General features: G+C 45.1%; 1 protein-coding gene across 11 annotated transcripts; it reads right to left on the bottom strand.

Moving 5' to 3' along the window:
- Positions 1–137: 137 nt before the first annotated feature.
- Positions 138–26,481, bottom strand: ulk1a (unc-51 like autophagy activating kinase 1a). Of its 11 annotated transcripts, XM_053624181.1 has the most exons (28): positions 25,800–26,479; positions 23,208–23,300; positions 23,061–23,102; positions 19,611–19,643; positions 19,027–19,063; positions 16,831–17,004; positions 16,491–16,564; positions 16,186–16,287; positions 11,629–11,687; positions 11,129–11,211; positions 10,975–11,025; positions 9,881–9,969; positions 9,673–9,796; positions 9,413–9,458; positions 9,025–9,099; positions 8,693–8,800; positions 8,479–8,594; positions 7,698–7,760; positions 7,443–7,564; positions 7,065–7,189; positions 6,798–6,910; positions 6,486–6,611; positions 5,808–5,974; positions 5,121–5,296; positions 4,872–4,990; positions 2,855–3,012; positions 1,870–2,005; positions 138–1,689 (listed from the first exon to the last, which is right to left on the bottom strand). In XM_053624181.1, the coding sequence occupies exons 1-28, from the start codon at positions 25,887–25,889 to the stop codon at positions 1,634–1,636; spliced, it is 2,757 nt and encodes a 918-aa protein (XP_053480156.1). In that variant the 5' UTR covers positions 25,890–26,479; the 3' UTR covers positions 138–1,633. The 11 variants fall into 11 exon arrangements, with proteins under 11 accessions (XP_053480156.1, XP_053480155.1, XP_053480154.1 ...); XM_053624180.1 differs by having other exon boundaries at positions 138–2,005; positions 5,121–5,293; positions 25,800–26,481; XM_053624179.1 differs by having other exon boundaries at positions 138–2,005; positions 25,800–26,480.
- Positions 26,482–27,706: the final 1,225 nt, after the last annotated feature.

The raw sequence follows: 27,706 nt of genomic DNA, 5'->3' as shown, positions 1-27,706 counted from the left end.
GTGTCCCTGGTGTCTTGTCCAGTATTCCTGGGATAGTTTTCACCTCCAATGCCACTTTGCCCAGAATCCTTTTTTTTTTTGTTTGTTTGTTTGTTTGTTTGTTTTTTGGAAAAAAAAAGCCACACTTAAAAGCCAGCTAAAAATAGGACCAAACTTTTATTTTTGATCATCACACAAAACTACAAACATTACAAACCTTGGCTTTTGGAAAAATAAAGAAAAAAAGACAAGCATTCAAACTCCACAAACATCATTTATATATATACACACACACACACACACACACACACACACACACACACACACACACAACAGGTGCTCGTGTGCATTTTGTGTGCATACATAAGGCCGTTGTCTAACATGTTAAAAAACAACAACAAAAAAAAATGGCAATACAAAAAAAAAAAGAAAAAACAATCAGAAAAAAATTGTCATCTCTAACTTTTCAACAGTTAGAACACTTGATCCATGTGAGTCGTGTGCATTTTTTTGAAAAAAATAAAAAGGTGCTGTACTACATACGACAGAATAAATTAAGTGAAAGCTATCCAGGCGAGCAAGGAGGTCAGCTCCTCTACAGTAGACTCGTTTAGGCATTCAGGTAGCATTCTCGCTCATAAAGTGCTTCATCGTAAAGACAGTTGTAAATAATACAGGTACAGTAGCTGATTCATACGGTTCTCGCAATAAATATCAGAGTTTAAAAGATCACACGGCAAGTCAAAGGTCAGAGAGAATGCTTTCGCTTGGTCTGTCACTTGTATAGCATTTGAACCTGTTCTGTGTATCACTGACACGACGCGGCCCGTCTGACCTTCTCAGATCAAGCCTAGCACGGCTGCGTAGACTTCGACTGTAACCATAATAATAATAATAATAATAATAATAATAATAATAACACGCTTCCTTTTGAGTTTTCCGTTCATGCGAGGAAGGCCATGCTTTAGGGCGTAAAACGTCAAAAGATTCGAGTTAGAGACAGAAAAATCACACAGTCCCTCTGATAAAGAATCGTGATTCGGAACGGGACGAGTCGATTCGGGGTAATGAATCGTAGTCGAGGTCACTGCTAATGCTGAAGCGGATCGGTGTTCTGCCAGACGACTGAGGAATTAATTCGCACACGTTTCTGACGCTGTAAGACCCTTAAACCGGCTTTTAATCCCATTTATACCACTCAATTGGCTCTCAGTTCTGATTGGTCAGAAGGTGTGTCGATTCATTTTCCATAACCGCAGCTCTTCCGTAACAACATACCTCCGGATAAACGAAGACCGATAATAAACCGATTATCGTCAATTATAATCATTGATATGGTTCGTGTGATTCACGGAAGGAGTCTCCAGTGTCAGAGCTTCATAAGAGTTCTGTTTCCTGCCACTGGAAAGTCTTTCTTCAGTCGTATTAACTTAAAAGGATACAAGAGGGACGACTGTTTATAACTGCTATACCCCCCCACCGCTACACCCCGCCCCAACGTTTTTGACATTTTTATTTATTATAAAAATACTGTAGTATACTAAAGCATATTTAGAAGATCGTGGTCGGACCATGTGGATGAGGGATGAAGATTCATTTGGCATCGGAGGAAATGTGAGGCTCGGAGGAAACACCGAGCCTCCGTGGCGTGTGATCACGCACACGATCCCGGTGGCAGGGAGGAGAGACGCCGCACGATACACTGCTTACCTGCCAAGACACACACACACACACACACACACGCGAGAATGAGATGAGGAGTCTTTCTTTAATCCCAGTGTCTACAGACAGTACGGCGAGCGGATCGTTCTCAGCACTGACACGGGAACAACTCGAGCGCTGGATTGAGAAAACAAAACTCTTCAGAGTGAAAACATGTACGCTCCTTACACTTGTTGATGTTGTTGAGGTCGGATCTCTCGGTAATGATTAAGGACAGGCCTTCCATCAGCAGCAAGGCTTTGTGGTAGCGCTGCACAGAGGCCTCGCCCTGGTGGAACATCTCGTCCAGAGCCGCAGCCTGCACCTGATGACACGTTAGAACAGAACGCAGCTTCAGAGATATGCTGCCTCATTAACTTCAACGGAGAGGAAAACACAGGCAGCGAGGGAGAGATGGAGAGAGAGAGAGATGGAGAGTGCGAGAGTGAGAGAGATGGAGAGTGTGAGAGTGAGAGAGAGATGGAGAGAGAGAGAGAGATGGAGGGTGTGAGAGTGAGAGAGAGATGGAAAGAGAGAGAGAGATGGAGAGAGAGAGAGAGATGGAGAGAGAGATTGAGAGTGAGAGAGAGATGGAGAGAGAGAGAGAGAGATGGAGGGTGTGAGAGTGAGAGAGAGATGGAGAGTGAGAGAGCGAGAGAGATGGAGAGAGAGAGAGATGGAGAGTGTGAGAGTGAGAGAGCGAGAGAGATGGAGAGAGAGAGAGATGGAGAGTGAGAGTGAGACAGAGATGGAGAGAGAGGGCGCGAGAGAGATGGAGAGAGTGAGAGATGGAGAGAGTGAGAGAGATGGAGAGTGTGAGAGAGATGGAGAGTGTGAGAGTGAGACAGAGATGGAGAGAGGGCGCGAGAGAGATGGAGAGAGTGAGAGAGAGAGAGATGGAGAGAGTGAGAGAGAGAGAGATGGAGAGAGAGAGAGATGGAGAGAGTGAGAGAGATGGAGAGAGCGAGAGATGGAGAGAGCGAGAGAGGGGCTGAGAGAAAACAAGTGCTTACACTGTAACTGCTATACTATACATACTATATCATTACTATAAATGACTTATCATTTAACTATAAACGGAGAAAAAGCGTGAATTGCGAGGAGTGAATAGCTTCACTTCAGGATGCGCTGGAAACGTGTGTGTGTGTGTGTGTGTGTGTGTGTGTGTGTGTACCATCTGGACGGTGTGAGAGTAGATGATTCTCTCAGCGGTGATGTTGTTCATGCGGTCCATCAGCCTCTGTTTGGTGCTGAAGAAGAGCTGAAGCCTCGCCGTGAGAGAGCGAGAGGATATCACACACTCCTTATACAGCTCATTCAGCTTACGCACCACTACACACACACACACACACACACACACACACACACACGACATCATCAACCAGCAATCAAGGAATTGGGGAAAACTCAGTGTTGCTAAAGCTTTTGAAGGAAAATAAAGCCTCGGGGGTGTCGGGGAAAAGCTCCAGCTTCCCCGCGACCATGCAGGATCAGCGCTACAGAGAATGGAGGGATGGATCTGCGATTCCCAAACTCACTGCAGCGCGAACACGGCTAATAACCATACAGCGAGCATTACACAAGACTTTCCCTCTCTCTCCTTCCCTCCATCTCTCTCTCCCTCCCTCCATCTCTCTCCTTCCCTCCATCTCTCTCTCCCTCCCTCCCTCTCTCTCTCTCCCTCCCTCCCTCTCTCGCTCTCCCTCCCTCTCTCTCCTTCCCTCCATCTCTCTCTCCCTCCCTCCCTCTCTCTCTCTCTCTCGCTCCCTCCCTCTCTCTCTCTCCCTCCCTCCCTCTCTCTCTCTCCCTCCCTCCATCTCTCTCTCCCTCCCTCCCTCTCTCTCCTTCCCTCCATCTCTCTCCCTCCCTCCATCTCTCTCCTTCCCTCCATCTCTCTCTCCCTCCCTCCCTCTCTCTCTCTCCCTCCCTCCCTCTCTCGCTCTCCCTCCCTCTCTCTCCTTCCCTCCATCTCTCTCTCCCTCCCTCCCTCTCTCTCTCTCTCTCGCTCCCTCCCTCTCTCTCTCTCCCTCCCTCCCTCTCTCTCTCTCCCTCCCTCCATCTCTCTCTCCCTCCCTCCCTCTCTCTCCTTCCCTCCATCTCTCTCCCTCCCTCTCTCTCCTTCCCTCCATCTCTCTCCCTCCCTCTCTCTCCTTCCCTCCATCTCTCTCTCCCTCCCTCCCTCTCTCTCTCTCTCTCCCTCCCTCTCTCTCCTTCCCTCCATCTCTCTCTCCCTCCCTCCCTCTCTCTCTCTCCCTCCCTCTCTCTCCTTCCCTCCATCTCTCTCTCCCTCCCTCCCTCTCTCTCTCACTCCCTCCCTCTCTCTCCTTCCCTCCATCTCTCTCTCCCTCCCTCTCTCTCCTTCCCTCCATCTCTCTCTCCCTCCCTCCCTCTCTCTCTCTCGCTCCCTCCCTCTCTCTCCTTCCCTCCATCTCTCCCTCCCTCTCTCTCTCTCCCTCCCTCTCTCTCCTTCCCTCCATCTCTCTCTCCCTCCCTCCCTCTCTCTCTCTCACTCCCTCCCTCTCTCTCCTTCCCTCCATCTCTCTCTCCCTCCCTCCCTCTCTCTCTCTCGCTCCCTCCCTCTCTCTCCTTCCCTCCATCTCTCTCTCTCTCCCTCCCTCCCTCTCTCTCGCTCCCTCCCTCTCTCTCCTTCCCTCCATCTCTCTCTCCCTCCCTCTCTCTCTCTATCTCTCTCGCTCCCTCCCTCTCTCCTTCCCTCCATCTCTCTCTCTCCCTCCCTCTCTCTATCTCTCTCTCCCTCTATCTCTGTCCCTCTCTATCTCTCTCTCCCTCCCCGCCTCTCTCTCGCTCCCTCTGTCTCTCCCTCTCTCTCTCGCTCCCTCTATCTCTCTCTCCGTCCCTCTCTCTCTCTATCTCTCTACCTCTCTCTCTCGCTCCCTCCCTCCCTCTCTCTCTATCTCTCTACCTCTATCTCTCTACCTCTCTCTCTCTCGCTCCCTCTCTCTCCCACCTTCTCTATCTCTCTCTCACTCCCTCCCTCTCTCTCTCTACCTCTCCCTCTCTCTCTGTCCCTCTCTATCTCTCTCTCCCTCCCCCACCTCTGTCTCTCCGTCTCTCTCTCTACCAGTTAAGGTGATGCATTTTTTGGGAAACTGGGCCAGAGCGCAGAAATGCTGGCGAGTGTGTTGAAGAGCTAACGAGCTGTTTACGGCTGGCTGTGTTTGCGCTCTCACCCTGTTTAACAGCAGCAGATGGATAGAGTTTGCCCTGTTTAATCGCCTCCTTCGCTGTGTGTAAGGCGGTGGACAAGAGCTCCGCGCACTTCATATACAGGACCAACTGCTCTGCACAACTAAACACACACACACCCACAAATCTTTTATATATTCCCTTTATAGAGAAATAAAACTGCATCACAATGTGTGTGAGTGTGAGTGTGTGTGTGTGTGTGTGTGTGTGTGTGAGATGCATAGGCGCGTCACCTCCACTCTCGGCTCAGCTGGCTTATCTGGTCGGCCACCTGACTCGGCTCCAGGAAGGAGGCGTCGGACGTCTCGCTCCTCTCGAGCCCGGCGTCCTTTGCTGCGGCCACGTCCGTCACGCAGTGCGTGAAAGCCAGAGTGAAGCGCAGCCGGGTGAGCATGTCCGTGTGATCCTGCTACAGACGGACAATAGATAGACGAGGTCACTTCCTGTGAAATCGCAGCGTTTCCAGAGCGGCTGTCCTGCTCTAATGTTCTAGCTGCTCTTCTACTACATCGAATCACCCCGACACTTAGATGAACGGACGTATGCTGTAATACTTGCGGGGGGGGAAAAAAAAAGAATGAAATTAGCAAGCTAGCATTACAAAGAGAAGTCGTCCACGGAGTACGTTAACTAAATACAAATACGGACATTATACCGAATGGCTGTCAGTGTAACAGCTTACACTAGGGGAAAAAAAAGGTACAAAATGAGCCAGTGATGAACAAAACACTACCCTAGATACATAGCTCTCGAAGTGCGGTCTGTGAAGCTCGGCCGGGGGGTCCGCCATGTTCGCGTTTTGTTTTCTTGTTATCGAACGCCTATAAACAGTAACGAAACAGACCTCAACTTAGACAGCTAGTCGCCAGCTCATCGCTGGAGCCACCGCCATCACACCTCCGTAACACTGTGAGCAGTACCTCCATCAGCGTCTCCGCCGGGAGCTCGGGAGGCACGAAGGCAGCGTCCCTGTGCAGATCGGAAGCCGTGACGTCTGTGAAACCACAGCGTTGTCTTTCCGCTGAGTTGTAGGACTTGGGGGAGGGACCGCACGTCCAGCCAGGACTGCCAGGACTGCACGACGACACTGTGAACGAACAGTCGTTTATTCCACAAATCCTGACAAGAACGTATATTAATACTGAATACGATCTGACGACGGAAACAGTTTTTGACGAGAACCCTACGCTGACGGGTTATAATATTAATCCTAAATTATTGGCACCCGTACAATTAATATTTGGACGGAATAACAGTACCGAGCCTTGTAACTCTCGTAATGTTTAACGACTTTCCGAGGACCCGATTTTTTTTTTTTATTCACACCACGGGCACAGGATGGTTGTACAAAACCTTTCAAATCTTAGTGCCGATATCTTGTAAAACGATCCACCTACAACCGAATATTAACCTCCTGGACGAGGCAACCAGGTTTTCGGGCTAAAACAAATACCAGCCTCGGAACAGCCCCGAAGGCATCATCGATCCTCCATGACGTTTTACAGCAGCTACGCATGGACGTTTACGACGACAGTAGGGAAAAATGTTATTTCCGTTTCTATAAGCAGTGCTAGTTAGGATTTTTAACATCTGCTCACCTGAGACGTGTCTGCGCGTAGCGGACGAAGGAGGAGCGTGTCCGTCGGGAGGGGTGCCTATAGTGAAGGGGACACGACCGGGGCTTCCTAAGCCTTTCTCCGCACAAACGATTCCACCAGGGGGCGCTCAAGGAGCGAAGAACAACGAGGGAAGTAAGTCATTATGTCCTCGTGTCAGTCAGGCAGTACATTTGCATTTTAGAGTCCATGTTTTTGCCTTGCTCTACTTAACGCTGAGGATAAACACGCTTTGTGGTTCACGTATATACGGACTAGGGTTTGCGTTCATTGTCTTGTCGAAGGCGTATCTACCTGTAGTGTCCATGGGTCTCTCTATATTCAGCCCGTCACAGCTGCCCCTGTCCAGCTGAGATCCAAACACGGCTTTCAGCAGCATATCGGGCAACCGGCCCGCGCTACCGGACCTGCCAAACAAATATACATTTATCCTTCTGTTTATAAGGAATGTCCAGCTGCATTTCAGCATCTAGCCAGTTCACAACATCATTTTAAGAAAGCTTCAAAACAAGCCTCGAGTAGAACGTAAAGCGCAGCCAGGGTCTGCTTTCTGAGGTGCACCTTTTCACAGAGCCTCTCCTCGTCTGCGTCGTGTTGATGGGGGTCACGCGGGGTTCCTGGAGGTCGGGCATGGTCCTGGTGTGGCTCAGAGTGCTGGGAAGGCTCGCCGGTCTACTCAGCTCCCACTGAGCGACAAGAAACACACACTGAGATCAGACGTGCTGTTAGAGGCGCTGTTACAGACTCTTTTAGGCCATCTTATTAAGATCAGATCTGACCTTATAACATGACCAAAAGACAGAGGTAGAGATACAGTATGTCTCTGTCTAAAACAATACAACGAGGCTTTGAGCGTACGTCGTCGAGACAGGCCACACCTCCTTCGCTCAGACTGTGTTTGAGTGGTGTGTGTGTGTGTGTGTGGTAGAGTGAACTCACCCTGTGTACTACTGCATCTGGACTGTGCTGTTGGCTCCCTCTTCTAGCTGTCAAAGTCGGTTCCATGGCACCGACGTCGTAGAAAAGAGGGAAGACCCGACTCTGCGGACGGACGTGCACGTCTGGACCGGGCCGGGAGAGAGAACGAGGCGGAGAGACACATGGCGTCGCGATCAGACGTTTGAAACATTATATACTACGATCATGTGAGCGTATACGTGTGTGCGCTGAGGTAAAGAGCTAGGCGTCGCTCACCCTGAAGTCCCGTCCTGCTGCACTGCGGCTCTGATTGGTCAGGGGTCTCGGGTATCGTTCCCACTGAGGAAGAGCACAAACTCAAGCTGCACATCACAACACACCCACTTCCCACAGTCGACCGATCGATCGATCTGCAACGGTAACCGACAGAAAAATCCAAACTAAAACTAACCGAGCGTCCTCTGTCGTCATTATACGGTACGAGAGCGGCCTCTAGAGGCGAAATAAAAACAATCGCCGACTAATTTTGTCGTGTTATTCAAAGTGTTTTTTTTTTTTTTTTAAATTCGTTTTGGACGTGTCTCTGTTTATCTGTTATTTGGAGTGTTACTTTTTGGTTCAGTTTGGATGTGTATCTTTTATTTACTTGACTATTTATTAAGAGTTATAATATATATTGATATTTAGATATTTATTTCGTTTAAAAAGAAACACGGTAGATTTTCACGGTGCGGTCGGTACTGTTTATTTTTGTACTAAAGTTCAGCAATATTTTTACTTTGAGTGTTGTGTTGTCATTCGGTATCCATTTTAAAAGCTATCGGTTGAGTAATCGGTTATCGGCAGGTAGGTACCGGCCGGCCTAGTTATCGGTATCGGGAACATCCGAAGCTCTATCCGGATCTCTCTTGGGAATACACTGTGTATCAGAGAAACAAGATTCCTGAACAGTTATATATATATATAATATATATATATATATATATTTAAAAGAACTTTTAGCCCTGTCCTATTTATCCTGGTCATTTACGGTATAAATAGCATTATTTATGTGTACCTTTGGGAGATGGTTGATGAGGTCTGGACCCCCCTGTAGACAGTCTACGATGAGATGGACTAAGAGAGCCTTTGGGGAACCCGCTCATGTAGCAATGACTTGTGGGTATTGCAGTCCTGAAAATAAAGTAAGTGCAGAGTTTTATGTGTATGTGTGTGTGTGTGTGTGTGTGTGTGTGTGTGTGTGTAAGATACTAGTGTATTAGACAACTGACCTCGATGCTCCCTGCAGGTTCTGCTCTATCCTTTGGTAGTTGTGGATTTGTGTAGGCACGGGAACGGGCACGGATTGGCTGTAACTACTACCACAGCACTCCGAAGGTCTACAGAGAGAGAGAGAGAGAGAGAGAGAGAGAGGGAACAGGCGAGAGGGAGTGTGTGCCAATATGCTAAATGATTGATACCATGTGACTCATAAACACCATTTGTTTCTAAATGTTCCGTGAAACACACCAAGCGATTAAACCTTCTCTGACACACAACACCCTTCCAGCTGTTATTAAGCACGCACACACACACACACACACACACACACACACAAAGTTACCTGGTAGGGCTAGGGGATATACGTAGAGACGGACTCGTTCGTCCCGAAAAGGTACCGGGACTCAACAGCGAACACCTGGAAAATCACACAAACGTCAGCACACAGCTGGATAGAAACAGCCGCAAGCACACCTTCAAAAACAACAACGTCGTTCAGAAAGTAGAACCCGCTAAACAACGACAGTACAAGTGACTTCATCGTCATTTTGATTCACAAAAACATCATCAGGGAGAGGGAAACAAACCCAAAGTCACTTGGGTGTGGTGCGCCGTTAAAGGAAAAAAAAAATCGGTGATGCGGATCGACGCAAAACAGAGTTACCGCCATGCAGTCGATGACCATATGTTTTTAAACGTTTTCTTAAGAGACATAACCGCTCTCCACTTACCCGCTCTGTATCCCTACTTCCTGATGGTCCTGGTCTGCCGTCTCATCTAAAAGGATCAAAACAAGAAACGTTTTCAGGCACGCGCTTACAGTACGGGAATAAATCTCACGAGGAGCCGAAATGTTCTCGATCACACAAATCCCTGGGATTTATTCAGGATTTATGAAGGTTTCGGATGTGCGTGTGTGTGTGTGTGTGTGTGTGTGTGTGTGTGTGTGTGTGTGTGGTGCTGCAGCATTACTGGGGTGTGATGTTCTTACTGGGGAACTCTGCTAGCACCATGACGAAGTCCTCGGTCTCTGAGGAAGAGGAGTCCTTCAGCTGGGAGCAGGAAGGAGGTGTGGCTTTGTGTAGTGGGTGTGGCCTCCGGGTTTCGGTGTCCGACTGTTAAGAAAGAGAAATGGAAATATTCTGCTGTGTTGTAATGTGTAATTGTAATTGTAATGTGTGTGTGTGTGTGTGTGGTACCTGTGTGGGAGTGAGGTTGGAGGTTGAGGAGCCGCTGCTGGAGCTTCCCGATCTTGAGCTGGGGTACGATGGCATGGGCACCGGAGAGGCTGAGAGAGAGAGACAGACCGACAGGGATGCAGATTAAGAGAGACAGAGAGACAGGCAGAGAGTTCGAGAGAGTGAGTGAGTGAGTGAGATAGACAAGGGTGGACAGAAAGTAAATGAAAGATGGAGAAAGACACAGAGAGAAAGAGAGAGGCAGAACAAAACAGACAGATAGGCAGACAGAGAGATTGAGCGAGAGACACGAAGACAGACAGATAAAAAAAATAGAGATGGAGAGAGAGTGAGAGAGATAGACAGAGACAGGGTGAGAGGCACAAAGATAGAGAGAGAGACACAGAGAGATGCAGATTAAGAGAGACAGACAGAGTTGAGGGACAGATAGATAGGGAGGGAGGGAGGGAGTAAGATAGACAAGGACAGACAGAAAGTAAGTAAAAGATGGAGAAAGAGACAGAGACAAACAGAAAAACTGACATAAATAGACCGGAGAGAGAAAGAGAGACAGACGGATACAGAGAGACAGAGAGAGCGTGAGAGACGCAAAGGCAGACAGATAGACAGGGAGAGAAAGAGAAAGTGAGTGAGTGTGAGAGAGACAGAGACAGACGGGTAGAGAAAGAGAGACAGACGGATACAGAGAGACAGATAGAGACAGAGAGAGCGTGAGAGACGCAAAGGCAGACAGATAGACAGAGAGAGAAAGAGAAAGTGAGTGAGTGTGAGAGAGACAGAGACAGACGGGTAGAGAAAGAGAGACAGACGGATACAGAGAGACAGATAGAGACAGAGAGAGCGTGAGAGACGCAAAGGCAGACAGATAGACAGGGAGAGAAAGAGAAAGTGAGTGAGTGTGAGAGAGACAGAGACAGACGGGTAGAGAAAGAGAGACAGACGGATACAGAGAGACAGATAGAGACAGAGAGAGCGTGAGAGACGCAAAGGCAGACAGATAGACAGGGAGAGAAAGAGAAAGTGAGTGAGTGTGAGAGAGACAGAGACAGACGGGTAGAGAAAGAGAGACAGACAGATACAGAGAGACAGCTTACATTTTCTCGGGACGGTGCTCGCTTCCAAAAAAGGATGATGAAAAAACTCATCTGAGAAAGAACGAACAGAACAAAACCTTACCAGATTTAACGACTGTTTATTATTTGCACTGTACATTATACACTGTGTGTGTGTGTGTGTGTGTGTGCTGACCGAAATCCATGCGGTCTCTGTGATTCCTCTGTAGCAGGCCGAGAAGCAGATGCCTCAGGTGACTGGAGGTTTCCCGTGGGATGCTGGGAAAAGAAGCGAAGCTGCCGTGAGAGTGCGCAGTTCACCCGCGAACGCTGGAGCGCTCGACACGAATGAACACGGAGATGGAGGAACCGAATGCAGGAGACGGTTCCAGACATGCGCCTGACATGCTGCCGTGCGAAAGAAACAGAAAGCTTCACCATAGCAACGGTTATACGTACCGCTGGCGCTGCCGTGCAACACTACACACCGAGCGCGTACTGATCTGGGGTAAGTGGAACGTTGTGGACGTTCGGAGTTTTGCCAGATTGGTCGTGTGTTTAAGGCTGATGTTTACGCTGGTCAGAGTGGATTTCATTCCAGTCGTGAGTAGAATAAACATCAGCCACGCTTTAAAGAAACCTTAACGCGGAGCGTCACGGATGACAACTGTGCGGAAATCGGCGCAGCTCACTCACTTTGGATTGAGCTTCCGGTTCCTCTCGTAGAACAGCCGCAGCTCCTGAGGACTACTCGCCTGAGAGAGAGAGCGAGAGAGAGAGAGAGAGAGAGAGAGAGAGAGATACACTCTTCATCATATAAGAAGCGCGAATCACCTCTAATCTAATTTAATCTAATCCTAATACCATCCATTATAAGGGTTCATATGTATGTGTAATTTATATAAATTCATCGAACATCTTTCTGTAATACATCTGTTCATTTCATTCATATTTAACGTCATTCATTTTATTCGCTGTTGTTTTTTTTTTCTATTCCTTTATTTGTTGTTATTGTTTGTCTATACAACTTTTATATTAGTTTGCTTCGGCAACGTTGTTAAAACGGTCGTGCCAATAAAGCACGGTTTGAACTTGAACTTGACAGAGAAAGAGAGAGAGAGAGAGAGAGAACGAGAGAGAGAGAACAACAGCATGAGAGAGAGATCGAGAGAGAGAGAACGAGAGAGAGAGGGAGAACAACAGAACGAGAGAGAGATCGAAGAGAGAGAGAACGAAAGAACAAGAGAGGGAGAGAATGGGAGAGTGAGAGAGAACAACAGAACGAGAGAGAGAACGAGAGAGAGAGAGGGCAAGAATGACAGAATGAGAGAGAGAGAGAGAGAGAGAGAGAGAACGACAGAACGAGAGAGAAAGAGAGAGAACAAGAGAACCAGAGAGAGAACGAGAGAGAGAGAGGGCGAGAATGATAGAACGAGAGAGAGAACGAGAGAGAGAACGAGAGAGAGGGCGAGAATGACAGCACGAGAGAGAGAGAGAGGGAGATGGAGGGAGAGAATGACAGAACGAAAGAGAAAGAGTGAGAACAAGAGAACGAGAGAGAGAGAGGGCGAGAATGATAGAACGAGAGAGAGAGAGAGGGAGGGAGAGAACGACAGAACGAGAGAGAAAGAGAGAGAACGAGAACGAGAGAGAGAGAGGGCGAGAATGACAGAACGAGAGAGAGAACGAGAGAGAGAGAGGGCGAGAATGACAGGGCGAGAATGACAGAACGAGAGAGAGAACGAGAGAGAGAGAGGGCGAGAATGACAGGGCGAGAATGACAGAACGAGAGAGAGAGAGAGGGAGATGGAGGGAGAGAACGACAGAACGAGAGAGAAAGTGAGAGAACAAGAGAACGAGAGAGAGAGAGAGAGAGAGAGAGAGAGATGGAGGGAGAGAACGAGAGAGAAAGAGAGAGAACAAGAGAACGAGAGAGAGAGAGGGCGAGAATGACAGAACGAGAGAGAGAGAGAGAGAAAGAGAGAGAACGACAGAACGAGAGAGAAAGAGAGATTCAGGATAAACTGCATGCCTTCGCTCACACTATAATAATAATAATAATAATAATAATAATAATAATAATAATAATAATAATAAATGTCAAAACTGAACAGAAAATTGTTCACGTCACTGTTTTGTTATCTGAAATGTAGTAACTTTCACACAGACTATAAGCTCCGCCCACTCACTACAATCCTCACATGAATAGTGTGCGTCTACATATTATTCCCATCAGTTATTTCTACATTCAGAACCAAAACTCTCGTCGAAATGTTAACGTTGGTTCGTGTCCCTGCTCAGGATGATTACAGATATTCAGATTACAAAAGGAATTTCCCAAAATGTACATAATCCTTGGATTTATTTTAGACTTTATTTTTAGAACGGCACATTGTTCCCTTACACCAGGTGTTCTACTCGATTTTGGGTTTATTAGGTATGCAAATGTCCACATTTATAACGAGATGAAGCCTCATTTCTATGGAGAAAAAAAGAAAAAACACCACGTAAGAAGATCAGCAATCGACGGGAGAAACCCGACTGTGCCATCTGCTGGTGTAAGAAACTGCCCTGTTCACGTGGAGTCGCCTTCCTAGAACCCCTGGAACTCCCAGGAACTGTCAAGCACGTCCAGATTAACATTCCTCGCTCTGGAGACCTCTCTGTACTTACTGAATAATCTGCCGAATTATTCTTTTACTACTGAACGATGCACTTTAAGAGCTCGACTCGACAGTTCCCTTGCCTTCCCGTTTGCTCCGGTTCGGTAAATAACTCACACGAGTTGAATCAACACCCTGAAGGTAAACAGATTTATGGGAGATCACAGCCTCTCTGTGAAATCTGCAACACGAGCCCATACGCGACCCCGTCTGACCCTGCTGTGTCTGTTTATATCTGTGTTCCAGCAGCGTGGAGGTGCTCAGCTGACTAGAGGTCAAGAACCGGTGGAAAGTTCTCACGTGGTTTTGGTAAATAAAGGAACACCGAGCGCTCAACACTCAGAATATGTCGAAAATTCTGTTCGTGCTCTGTTCAAGGCCCACCCCCACCCCCAACACACACACACGCTGTTTACATTGGTAGAGGAACGCGATATGACGGAAATATCATATCATGATACCTAGAGACATTTCTATGATGCACTACAGTGGTGCTTGAAAGTTTGGGCACCCTTTACGAGTTCTAGATCTCTTCATAAATATGTCCTTTATCATGTCATTTATTCATTGAGGAAAATGACCCAGTGTTACACACCTGTGAGAGGTAAAAGTACGTGAACGTTTGATTTCGGTATCTGGTGTGACCCCCTTGTGGAGTAATAACTGCAGATAAACGTTTGCGGTAAGTGTTGATCGGTCCTGCACATCCGCTCGGAGGAGTTTCATCCCGTTCCTCGGGACAGAACGGCTTCAACTCTGGGATGTTGGTGTGTTTCCTCACAGGAACTGCTGGCTTCAGGTTCTTCCACAACATTCCTACTGGATTAAGGTCAGGACGTTCCAGAACATTAACTTCATTCTTCTTTGATCGTTCTTTTGGTAGAACGACTCGTGTGTTTAGGATCGTTGTCATGCTGCATGACCCACTTTCTCTTCAGATTCAGATCAGAGAGATGTCCTGACATTTTCCTTTAGAGTTCGCTGGTGTGATTCAGAACTCATCGTTCCATCAATGATGGCGAGCCGTCCTGGTGAGATGCAGCAGAACAACCCCAAACCATGATACTACCACCACCACCATGTTTCACAGATTGGATCAGGTTCTAATGCTGGAATGCAGTGCTGTCCTTTCTCCAAACATAACGCTTCTTATTTAAACCAAAACGTTTTATTTTGTTCTCATCCGTCCACAGAACATTTTTCCACAAGCCTTCTGGCTTTCCCACGTGATCTTCAGCAAACTGCAGAAGGGCAGCAATGTTGTTTTTGGAGAGCGGAGGCTTTCTCCTTGCGACCCGGCCATTGTCGTTCAGTGTTCTGACGGTGGACTCGTGAACATTGACATTAGCCAATGTGAGAGAGGACTTTAATTGAGTAGAAGTTACCCCGGGTTCCTTTGTGACCTCGCAGCACTATTTACACGTCTTTCTCTTTGTTGGTCTCCACTCCTGATGAGGAATCCGTCTGACTGTGGATTGGCGCAGATGGCTTTGTAAAGTTTTCCAGCCTGATGAGCATCAACGGCTCTCTCCCAGAGGTCCTCAGAACTCTCCTTTGTTCGTGCCGTGACACCCTTCCACAATCGCGTGCTCTGAAGATCAGACTCTGACAGATCCCTGTCCTTTAAAAACACCCGACTCTAATTTCACCTTCAAATGAACTGCAAATCCTACACATATACAGACTTTTATAATACCGGGTCATTTTCCTCAATAAATACATGACCAAGTATAATATATTATATTATATATATAGATATTATATCGCCGTATTGCCTAGCCGTACTCCGTATCCTCATAAATAAACCAACAGGTTTAAAGCCCGTCAATCATCTGGTTAAACAAAGGAACAGAGCTGTTAGGGAATAAAGGTCTATCATGACTAATGGGACACTCTTGTTGACGCAGGAAAGTGAGTGAGTGTGTGGACACGCGGTTATGTTTACCAGATGGATTACGAAATAGTGTCACAACCACATTTCCCTCTGCTGCGATGTAAATGAGTCAGCGAGTCAAACCTGGAGCTGCTCAGGAGGAAAAATATTCCAGGCTGTAGGAAGCCTTTAAAAAAAATATATGTTTTTCTTCATTTCCGTACATAACAGGATTTTTCTAGTCTAGTCGCATGGAGATCACTCCTGACCTGATGTCCCGGAACTTGCCAGGTGTCTGTATACGCTCGAGAGACTGAAATTTCCCATGTAACTCGTGTCAGTCTGCCACATCGTTGATTATTTTCTCATAACTGCATGCCCCCAAGTCTTTTATTCCTCATTTATACGCTCTTGTATAGAAGCCATCAATCAGTCAATTTAGTTACAACGTTGTTGTTGTTGTTTTTTTTTTTAAATTGTTGTTTTTAATCACACAAGTTCTGGTGAGACACGAAATTACCCATAATCCCTTCCACTTGCCTGTGTATAAATGTGAAGCCAACATGACTGATTGTTACTCTCAGGTTTATAACCCCAGCTCCTCTATTTCCATTCAAACACAGTGTACCTGCATAAGGTCAGATCCAGCTGTACTTGTAGAGATGTTTTTCAGTATGTGTGTGTGTGTGTGTGTGTGTGTGTGTGTGTGTGTTGTACCTGAAATGGAGCTTTCCCAGTCAGACACTGGAAGACGATGGTGCCCATGCTCCACAGGTCAGCTTTGGCGTCATAATTCTGTGACATGATGACCTCAGGAGCCTGTCGAATACAACGCCTAGCTGTTAGCATGCTCATCACGTTTTACTCCTAAACTATATATATATATAATATACACAAAAAACACCACGCCAGAGCTGTCAGGTTCAATTTGACTGTTATAGGAAAATATTCTCTAATGTTCTATAATGCCGTGGGCAAATTAGAGGAATACATTGACGAGACGGTGGAGAAGGAAGACTCACCATGTACATGGGAGAACCACAGAGTGTAGCGGCCATGGTGTTCCCCTGCAGGTACCGCGCAAAGCCAAAGTCCGCTACGCACACGGAGCGAGAGAGAGAGAGAACAGAATGACAGAACTCCTAACAGAACGCTTCACCGTATCAGCGGTGATCGATTTACATACAGTAAGCGTTTGCTATACGACTCTCTGTGTAGGCTGTTCCAGTCTATAATATATAAAACACCTCATGGCCAATCAGAATGGAGAATTCAGCAGCGCTGTGGTAAAGTGAGAGGTCTGGTATACGTTAGCGTATGCGTCGTGGCGGTCAAGCGAAGTGAGTTAGTGAGATGTCTGACCCAGTTTGATGCAGATGTTGTTGGGCGTGACTCTGCGCCCTGCGGCGTAGGACAGGAGGATGTTCTGCGGCTTCAGGTCCCTGTGGACGATGCCTTTACTCCGCAGGACGCTCATAGCACCCGCTATCTGCTGCAGGAAGCTCCGGATGGTGTCCTCACTCAGAGAGCCTTTGGCTGGAAGGGCACACGAGGGCGTGGTCAGTGAGAAAGCGGACAACGGATAACACGCTGGAATCTCTCACGGTGTGAACGTGCGATTTTCTCGGTCCAGCGAGGTAATATTTACAGGACTGAGGACCTCGGTTCTCACAAATTGAACGACGTGAGCTTCCAGATTTTCCTCCCAAATAAATGAGGTAACAGATCAGTATCCTGCAGATCCTAACAACACCACGGAGAATGATCCGACAGGACCCGGAAATACGGACATCCTTTCTCAAATATTCATCGGGCCTTTGTTCTTTTTAAAGCCGAGACGTCTGCAACCGCAACCTGGAATCTGAGCTTCTGTTGACAGAAATGTTGTACTGTAAACAATTAGGCAACTCGAGCAGTGCGCTGGTTTAGAGTACAATAGCAGAAAACGCAATGCGTCGTGGGATATCAGTCAACGTTCAGACGTTCAACGTCTGGGGACGTTTCTGAGGCCTTTCCGACACAGAAACTGTTTTAGGTGAGCGTAAGTGATTTTAGTTTATACGTTAGTGTTAGCTAGAAACGTCCAGATCAAAACGTTTCCAAGAAGCTTTTAAAACTAAAAAAAAATCCTTTGGACTGGTGCGTAAAGCACCTCTTAGAGCCCCCCCAAGTTTAAGCTGAGTTTAATCAGCACTTGCTGTGAACCGAATCGGTTCGTTCAGCAGATGCGCGTGGATAAAATAACGGGCTCCTTTTAGGCGCTTTGAAAAGTCCGGCGCTATTATAGCTCACCGCTCGGCCGAGCCCTGTCTTTCCTGCCCCCGCGCTGGGCTGAAGGGGTATTTTTAGCCCTAGTGTTTTTCCACCGCAGGAAAGCAGAGACTGACAGGTGGATGAGGTCAGGGTGTCGGCTGGGTTTCGGCAGGCTGGGACTGCAGCCATGACACGCAGGAAAAAAAAAAAAAAAAGAAAAAAAAAAAGAAGCAAGGTGAGAAGAGGGCTAAGGAGGGGCTTTTACGCACCGAAGGACAAAAACAGCTCCCTTGAAAAACTCTGTAATCAGGTCAGGTCTAAATATAGCCTGGAAACTTTAAGTGAGATGAAACACAGAGATTCAGGCGCGAGAGAGAGAGAGACAAAGAGAGAGAATGAGAGAGAGAGCAAGAGAGAGGGAACGAGAGAGAGAGAATGAGAGAGAGAGAATGAGAGAGAGAATGAGAGAGAGAATGAGAGAGAGAGAGAACGAGAGAGAGAGCGAGAGAGAGGGAACGAGAGAGAGAGAATGAGAGAGAGAATGAGAGAGAGAATGAGAGAGAGAGAGAGAACGAGAGAGAGAGCGAGAGAGAGGGAACGAGAGAGAGAGAATGAGAGAGAGAGAGAACGAGAGAGAGAGAGCGAGAGAAAGGGAACGAGAGAGAGAGAATGAGAGAGAATGAGAGAGAGAGAGAACAAGAGAGAGAGAGCGAGAGAGAGGGAACGAGAGAGAGAGAATGAGAGAGAGAATGAGAGAGAGAGAACGAGAGAGAGAGAGCGAGAGAGAGGGAACGAGAGAATGAGAGAGAGAGAGAACAAGAGAGAGAGAGCGAGAGAGAGGGAACGAGAGAGAGAGAATGAGAGAGAGAATGAGAGAGAGAGAACGAGAGAGAGAGAGCGAGAGAGAGGGAACGAGAGGGAGAGAATGAGAGAGAGAGAATGAGAGAGAGAGAGAGAGAGAGAACGAGAGAGAGAGAATGAGAGCGAGAGAGAACGAGAGAGAGAGAAAGAACGAGAAAAATAAAATACTTCTTCAGTACCCTGCTACATTACTCATCGTTGCATTACGCAACACTTTTATCCAAACAACTGAGTCATGGTACGATTGAGCAGTTGGGTTGCTCGAGAAAATGACCCAGGAGTAGAATAAAACCCTAAACAACGGTCCACGGGGTCGGTCTACGACATACCGCTACGATGGAGGCTAAATATCCGATGTTGTATATGTTGGTGGTTTGTACTGTCGCTAAGTTGAATACGGTGACCTGGGTTACTACGTGTGTGATCAGTGTTCGGTTTACTTACAGTGCAGATACTCCGCCAGATCTCCACCGTTGCAGTACTGTATGGACAGAAAAGCAGAAGGAAAGAAACCGCTTTCGGGTTTCCGTGAGGAGTCAACAACAACAACAACAACAATAACAACAACGGCACGGTTTGAAGTCATTCACAGGCTGAATATAATTATAATAGTGAACGTATAGTCACTTGACTTTGTGTGCGTACAATAACTGACTGTAGTCTCGTCACTGAAAATGCTTTCGTGATTCATATACGTGCATCTTTTCCACGTTATGATGGTGATATGATGATTAGCATACACAGTTAAATAAAATAAATAAATAATAAATAATGAGTGTTAGTTTCTAGCCGTACATCTACAAGTACAACACGACAAAGAAGGAGTGTGTGTGTAATAAAATAATCAGTAATAACATCCGGACAGCGTGGGTCATATATATTGGCACCCCATATACATACATACATTGGGGTGCCTTTCCAATAATGGACGGGGAAGAGACGGAGTGACCTACAGTCTACAGTAGACTACGTCATGAGCATGCACGAATAGGTCTAGATAGCTGCAGATAATAAAGGTTTGGACTCACCTCCATGACGAGGTAGACACAACCTGAGATTTCCTGTGCATAAAAACAGAGAAGACGAGTATTACGGGAGATAAACCAAGTCCTCTTTCGTGTTAGACACGTTACAGCTTGACCTCTGGTTGTTCCACGGCACTGACACTGGAGACTCCTTCCAGAAAAGTTCAATAAGAAACGTCTAGATGGCGTGTCTGCCATACAAGTGCCTGTGTTGGTTGTTAATATTAATAGAATATAATATAAAACAAACCCGTGCTTTGCACTTGGAACTAATATCTGAGCCGTCGTTAAAGAAAAATGAACGAAGACCTTCTGATCAATCCGAATGGAGAAATCAGCCCAGGCCCAGTGCGGGGGTTAATGTAACGGCGTGTCGTTTTGGTCCATTTATTACGCGACAGCTGCCGCAGAGGCCGCAGAGCTTAACACGCCGCACGCTGGATAAACTCCAGTGCGGCAGGACGAGTTTTCCAGACTGCGCTGACACAAACTGGTTTATGACTGGTGTTTAAAACCCTCCAGGGGTGAGGGCGAGGTGGGGGCGGGGGGGATACAGACAGACCGCCAGCTTGAGGAGTAAACGCTCCTGAATTAAAGTTCTATTTCTGACATTTAACCTCACCATCGTGGTACGCGTTTCAAAGCCGTGCGTACCGTTTTCGTACAAGTTTCATGGACGAGTAGTTCAGGAGACGTCTTCACAACTCTACTACGTGTCTGTTAAAAAAAAAAAACATTTTTAACAATGTAGCGTTTTAACAGGGGGGCACGGTGGATCCGACGGAGGGTTCGAATCCCGCCTTCTCTCTGTGCTTCAGGGGTCTCCTCTGGTTTCACGGCAGTGATGCACGAACACGAACGTACGTTTATATCCGGAATCCTACGTTCCGCGAGGGGCTGAGGAACCCGGTGCGAGCTGCTTAAGCGCTTCGGTTTATTTCAAGTTTACGGTCATTATATGCTGTGTTGTATTTGCGCGCTTGCGGTGTAAATTCTGTCGTCTGTTATAACCGGAGCGATCGGTTAGTAACGAGGCCGCGTTGCTCCTCACTGACGCCCCGTCACAAACCCAGCGGGAACCCTTTTCTGAACCATATGATGTGTAGCGTGTAGTGAACCGGTTCTGAACTGTCGATGCGATTCATACGCGTGACCCATATGGGTTATATAACGCTGTTCTCGCTAGTCCTTGTTGAAGTTTAATTCTTATTAGCGATGTTATTATGATTGCGTAACTGTTTTGGCAAAACCGTCACTCTGTTCAAATAGTGCCAGCGTTAAACTGTAATCTCTAATCCGTCCTCATTAGACCAGCGGAGTTCCTTCGGAAAGCTGACTACGGCTCGGTCTTTGTTTAATACACCCATTGTTCGGGACAGCAGGCAGTGCCGTGTGTGTGTGTGTGTGTGTGTGTGTGTGTGTGTGTGTACAGTGTGGACTGGCGCTTCCGAACTGGGAGGGTCGGTTTACTCCCTCTGTCCCACCCTGACACACACACACACACACACACACACACACACACACACACACCCTGCTCACTAATAACTACCTTTCTCGCTACTAGAATGAGGTTAAGTTGAGAACTTCGAGGTGTCTAATATCAAACCTGATACTCGGCTCAAATCTGATCATAAAGAGTGACGGCTTTTGAGTTTATCGAGTTTGCTATGAGAACAAACACATCAGAGCGTCGAGAGGAAATCAACACCGAAGTGTCTCCGAAGTCCGCCTGTTCCCTACTCACGTCGCGTCACAGACGTTAAAACAGACGGCCGGGGGACACACAAAACGGGCCGCAGGTGTCAGACGCTGCCTCGCTCGTCTGGCTAAGGTGTATCACAATGACTTTCCTAAGATAACGCACGACCGTAGATTAACAAAAACGTCTAAGGGTGAGTTCTGAATAGAACGTTCTGGCGTGAACATACCGTGCATATTAAACGTTTTACTCAAACGCTCTGTATGGCAAGTTCCGCAGCATACTTTAACACGCCACACCCACCTCTCTACTACGCTATTTAAATAAGTAAATACTCTGAGTGCGTTGAATGTAGTCTAGTTCATGCCTAAAGCTTTCCAGGTCGTACGGTTAGACTTATGAGGCTCGTGAAACGTCCTGAATCAGGTGTGCAGGTCATGTGGGTATTTTTGAAAGTCTTTTGTAACCTACAGAATCCCTACACAGGGCTGTAGTCCAAGACCAGGACTAGCCAAGCTCGAGTCAAGACCGAGTCTTAAAGTACACCTGTTAATTTTTATCAAATATTACCTTTCACGTAGTGTGTTATACGCGTAGCTGTTTGTGACTCCCAAAAGAAGGAAGCGATTCTGAACAGCTGAATCGAGTCGTTAGTGATTCCAGACTTTACTTCCTGTACTAACCTACGTAGGTTTGTAACAAAAACCCCCGCCTCTGGTCTTCATCGGATGCTCGCCGACAGCGGCAGACCAATCACGACAGACTGGGTCGTTTGACCAATCAGAGCAGAGTAAGCTCTCTGAAAGGAGGAGTTTAGACCGAATCGTTTAGAACGGATCATTTAAGGAGTCGTTTGTGACACTAGGGGGGTAAAAAAGTAATGTTGGTTCTCGTTCAAGTCCAAGTCAAGATTGAGTCCATATGAAAGAAAGACTGATCGAAAACTCTCAAATCCTTTTCGAGGCCAGGCCTTTACCTCCATTTCATATCCACCCGGTCCACGTTTGCGAAATCTTGCAGAATCGTTCTGGCTTGAGTTTCTCAAAACTTTCGCACAGTTAAGATCATCTTACCTGGGGACGAGAGAGTGTTCGGTGATGCTCGCGCTACCATTTAACGGTGACTACGTCTACATGCACGTCACGTTCTGTTTATATAAAGGTCTAAATTCGGGTCGCAGCCGTATTCCGAATACGATGTTTACATGCGCACAGGCATCGGAATATTCCTCTATACGTGCTTATTGTAAGTGTGCCTGAGTTGCCGTTCCTAAATACCTAGCCAACAGCTTAGCGTCTGTTAGTACCCACAATTCCTCGCGGGCCGAGCGTGCACATACGTCTCCTTTCAGTGGATTTTCCGAACAAGGTGTTTACATGCGACGAGTTTCCGATTCAAACAAGGCGTAGTCCAGGAATGGGAATCCGAATAGTGCGTATATATTGCAATCGGATCGCGGCGTTACAGCCATGCTCCTGGGAGGTGATGAGACTTATGGGTATTGTAGTAATGTGGGCGTGCGGTATTCCGTAGGCTACTGAGACATTTAAGATATACCCACTTTACTGTACCGCATTACCACATGGCTTGCACGCCCGATTGTGTTCGTGATTCATATAGCGTTTAAACGATTCACAACCTGGACACCAGTTCTGCTTCAAACCGACATTCTACCATCATAACGCTCTAAGCTTCACCGTTTCTCATCTTTTCAGACTTTCTAAAAGTCACACTCGCAGGAATTCCCCACATACCTGAAAATCCAGTAAACCCACGATGTTTTCATGTTTCAGCTCCTGGCAGACAGACAGACAGACAGAGAGACAGAAAGACATCAGAGGTGTTTGACTGAACAACAGAGATGAGACGGTAAGGTAGTAACGATGTTACATGATGCCCACCTTTAATATTTTGATCTCTTTCCCTAGGAGAGACTGCGACTTGGACAAATTCTTCTTATTTATGCACTTCACGGCAACTTCAGACTCGTGTCTCTGTTAAGAAGAAAAACATTGCTCGGGTCTTTTTTTTCTCCACATTTTGTGCTCAGGTAGAAACGAGAACCACGGCAGACTCTCGACCCTTACCGCAGGAGATTACTCCCGGACATTCTCTGACTTCTGTCGGTCTTTGGGGCGTGCTGTTGATTACAGGGAAATAATCTACGACGCACAGGTGTGATGCGGCCCGAGTTACCGATACCACCACGAAGATCTCTGTTTTCCTGTAACGCCGCGTCCCGAAGTCTTTTATCCCTCTAATACCACAACAATTTCGTTAATTAAAGAGTGACGTGTCGAATTTCGGATTCATTTACAGTTCCGTCTAACGTTCTGGGATGTCTACAAAGCTATAAACAGTCGTTACTTCTCAGCCACGTCATGTTTCTTCTCTCTTGTAATTACTTAGACTAAACAACAACAACAACAAAATGCAGCTTGTCATGTTGCCGAGAAAGCGGAAAGTACTGTACAAACTCCTCTGTCCTGAAGACCTTTCCGGGGCGGAAAACAGAAAATACAGACTGTTACAGAGCGCTGACAGTGGAGACTCCTTCCGTCAATTGTTTTTAAAATAATCACGCCCTTGCAGAAAACGTCACCATATCAAAAATCACATATATTTCCTTGTTAAGAAAAGATTTGTTATTATTATTATTATTGTTTATTATTTATATGCAGTTTATAGAAACGCATAGTAAAGTTACTTTTTATTATATTTATAAACAGTTTATAGAAACACATAGTAAAGTTACTGTTTATTATATTTATAAACAGTTTATAATATATAAAGTTTATAAAAACGTAAAGTTACTGTTTATTATATTTATAAACAGTTTATAATATATAAAGTTTATAAAAACGTAAAGTTACTGTTTATTATATTTATAAACAGTTGATAGAAACGTATAGTAACGTTACTGTTTATTATATTTATAAACAGTTTATAGAAACGTAAAGTTACTGTTTATTATGTTTATAAACAGTTGATAGAAACGTAAAGTTACTGTTTATTATGTTTATAAACAGTTGATAGAAACGTAAAGTTACTGTTTATTATGTTTATAAACAGTTGATAGAAACGTAAAGTTACTGTTTATTATGTTTATAAACAGTTGATAGAAACGTAAAGTTACTGTGTATTATATTTATAAACAGTTGATAGAAATGTATAGTAACGTTACTGTTTATTATATTTATAAACAGTTTATAATATATAAACAGTTTATAAAAATGTAAAGTTACTGTTTATTATATTTATAAACAATTTATAGAAACGTAAAGTTACTGTTTATTATGTTTATAAACAGTTTATAGAAACGTAAAGTTACTGTTTATTATATTTATAAACAGTTTATAGAAACGTAAAGTTACTGTTTATTATATTTATAAACAGTTGATAGAAACGTAAAGTTACTGTTTATTATGTTTATAAACAGTTGATAGAAACGTAAATTTACTGTTTATTATGTTTATAAACAGTTGATAGAAACGTAAAGTTACTGTTTATTATGTTTATAAACAGTTGATAGAAATGTATAGTAAAGTTACTGTTTATTATATTTATAAACAGTTTATAATATATAAACAGTTTATAAAAATGTAAAGTTACTGTTTATTATGTTTATAAACAGTTTATAGAAACGTAAAGTTACTGTTTATTATATTTATAAACAGTTGATAGAAACATATAGTAAAGTTACTGTTTATTATATATAAACAGTTCATAGAAACGTAAAGCTACTGTATATTGTATTTATAAACCGTTTATTATATATACACAGTTGATAGAAATGTATAGTAAACTTACTGTTTATTGTATTTATAAACAGTGTATTATATATAAACAGTTGATAGAAACGTAAAGCTACCGTTTATAGTATTTATAAACCGTTTATTATATATAAACAATTGATAGAAAAGTATAGTAAACTTACTGTTTATTGTACTTATAAACAGTGTATTATATATAAACAGTTGATAGAAACGTATAGTAAAGTTACTGTTTATTGTATTTATAAACAGTGTATTATATATATAAACAGTTGATAGAAACGTATACCGAAGTTACCATTAGTTTTCTCTGGTCAGCGGCATCGCGGTAATATCGCGTGAAGAATCGCGAGATTTGGAGAACGCGATCAGCACGAGCACGGAGCTGAACTGATGCAGCCGAGTCTCAAGACTCTGTATGACAACAAAGCCATGTTGGGCAAAATAAACAAATTAAATAAATAAATAAATAAATAAGCCACGTACACTATCAATTTAGCAATGAATCGTGTCTAAGTTTACACAGAAGTGACCGAACAATTAAGTCATCATAAGATTTATTGCTGAAATTTGAGCATCAGCAGACTGATAAGTGTTTATATCACTCCGGGACACACTCAGTGTTCTGAAATCTTATGATATGATATGATATGATATCATCGACAGAACTGAACACATGACATGGACGTGAATAAGAGGGGGTTATAACGTGATTATTACCTCTTTGTGTCTTCCTTTAAACACCACCGCGAAGGCACCGTGTCCTATCAGGTCTTTCCTGTTGAACTCGAATTTTCCGACGCTCTCCATGGGTCAGAAAATAAATAAATAAGTGAATAAATAAAAACAGGTCAGAAACACACAGAGTCAAGTCGTCGAGGCGTGTTCATAATAAACTGTCCGGGTGAACTCTCCTCATCGCGTTGCACTTAAAAACAACAACAACAAAACAACAACACAAACAAAGCGGCAAAGAAGTTACAAAACTCTGCTTTAAAATGTTTAATCTCTCTCTCTCTCTCTCTCTCTCTCTCTCTCAGGGATCACCGGCGGCTTGTTTTCTATCTTCGCCCACCTGCTCTGAACAAACACGGCCGCGTCCCAAACCGCACACTGCACACTACACACTACACACTTCCCTTTGTTTTGTTTTGTTGTTGTTGTTGTTTTGGTACGCGATTTCCTTCCATACCCCCCAAAATACCAAATGACTGTCTGTTAAACCTGCAGTGTACCATATAGTCTAAAGAATGCACCCATTGATACCCTACTTAGTGCTAGCATGTAGCTAATTACCCTAACCCTACTTAGTGCTATTTCGGATACGGGCCCACTGAGCTCCGCGCATGCGCACATTGCATACAAGCGCCATCACTAAGGTAACGCTGCTCCTCCTTTATACATACACGCGCGCACACTTGCACACACACACGAAGAACGCGAAGGCACCAGAATGTAAACACGTAAAAGTAAACAGCTTAGAAAAGGTTTTTATAACGTGTTTATAAGACAGTTGTGAACAGTAGAAGGCTCGAACAGGTTAGGGAATCGTTCATTTAATGAACCTATTTACACGACATGGTATTTAGAAGCTCGGTGTATAGAACAGAAGGCGAAAACACTCTAGTTTAAATGCTTGTTTATATCCATCATTTTGTGCATATCATATAAATCAGGGAACCCAAGAAAGCTCTTAGATAGGCCAGTTCACTTTATCTTCAGCCGGCCAAAGCCAGGCATTTCACCCACACTCACAGAGATAAAGATCAAATAGAAAATGATAAGGAACATGATCTAGGCCAGTGGTTTTCAGAGTGGGGGCCGCCAGGGGGCGCTCGGGGGGCCTCAACAATTTGGTGTGAAAATTAAATAAATACATGATTCTCTCTCTCAGACAACCACACACACACAATCAATTCCTAATGTAATGTAATGTAAAGATGAAAGAGGTAATTATTAATAATAAAAAAGGGGATATATTCAGAAGTCTGTATTTTTAATGTGTTTTAAAGACATCTTGCAAAAGGGGGGCCTCGGTCAAATGTTAATGCCATTTGGGGGGCCTTACACTGGAAAAGTTTGGGAACCCCTGATATAGGCATTAACAAACAAGTTTTGTCAGCTTTTCTTGCTCAAATATTTTTTTAAAAAAACAACAACAAAAAAGTTTTCTGTTTGTTTTTGTGTCCTGATAGAGCTCTAGGGGAAGGAAGAAGGCGAAATCCCACAAAATCCCATCTTTAACCTAATTGTTTCCCATCAAAGATATATTTTACCAAAGCACTGTTGACTTTTCAGTTCTGATTGGTCAGAAGGTGTTGATTAATTTTCTATAAATTAAATCACCGTAACTCCTCGTTGCGTTTCAGCTTTTCCTCATTCGTTATTCCTTATATAATTTACACGATATCGTTTTATTTACCATTCATTCCCTTGATTTACTTTCCCCACATTTCATTTACACGTCTCGAAAAACACGCACGGATACGTTGCGCACGTCCGCCATGCTCGCAGGTCGAAACTCGGCGACGCAAACCGTCACAAAACCCCTCGTCCCTCCGTCACGCAAGGTCTTGTAAGCGATATTGGCTGGAAAAGGTGTCCACGGATCCACGCTTCGGAAATCC

Source organism: Ictalurus furcatus, chromosome 5, assembly GCF_023375685.1.
Source record: "Ictalurus furcatus strain D&B chromosome 5, Billie_1.0, whole genome shotgun sequence".
Classification (NCBI taxonomy): Eukaryota; Metazoa; Chordata; class Actinopteri; order Siluriformes; family Ictaluridae; genus Ictalurus; species Ictalurus furcatus.
This window is presented reverse-complemented; position numbering and strand designations above follow the sequence as displayed.

What these genes read in the sequence shown, in the direction of transcription:
- ulk1a (XM_053624179.1), bottom strand. Translation starts at nt 25,889, where the DNA reads ATGGAGAGCGTCGGAAAATTCGAGTTCAACAGGAAAGACCTGATAGGA. An exon ending in CAGAGACCGCATGGATTTCG is followed by an intron (nt 11,026 to 11,128) that starts GTCAGCACACAC and finishes GTTCTTTCTCAG; the next exon opens with ATGAGTTTTTTCATCATCCT. An exon ending in ATCTGCTGCTGTTAAACAGG is followed by an intron (nt 3,013 to 4,871) that starts GTGAGAGCGCAA and finishes GTGTGTGTGTAG; the next exon opens with TGGTGCGTAAGCTGAATGAG.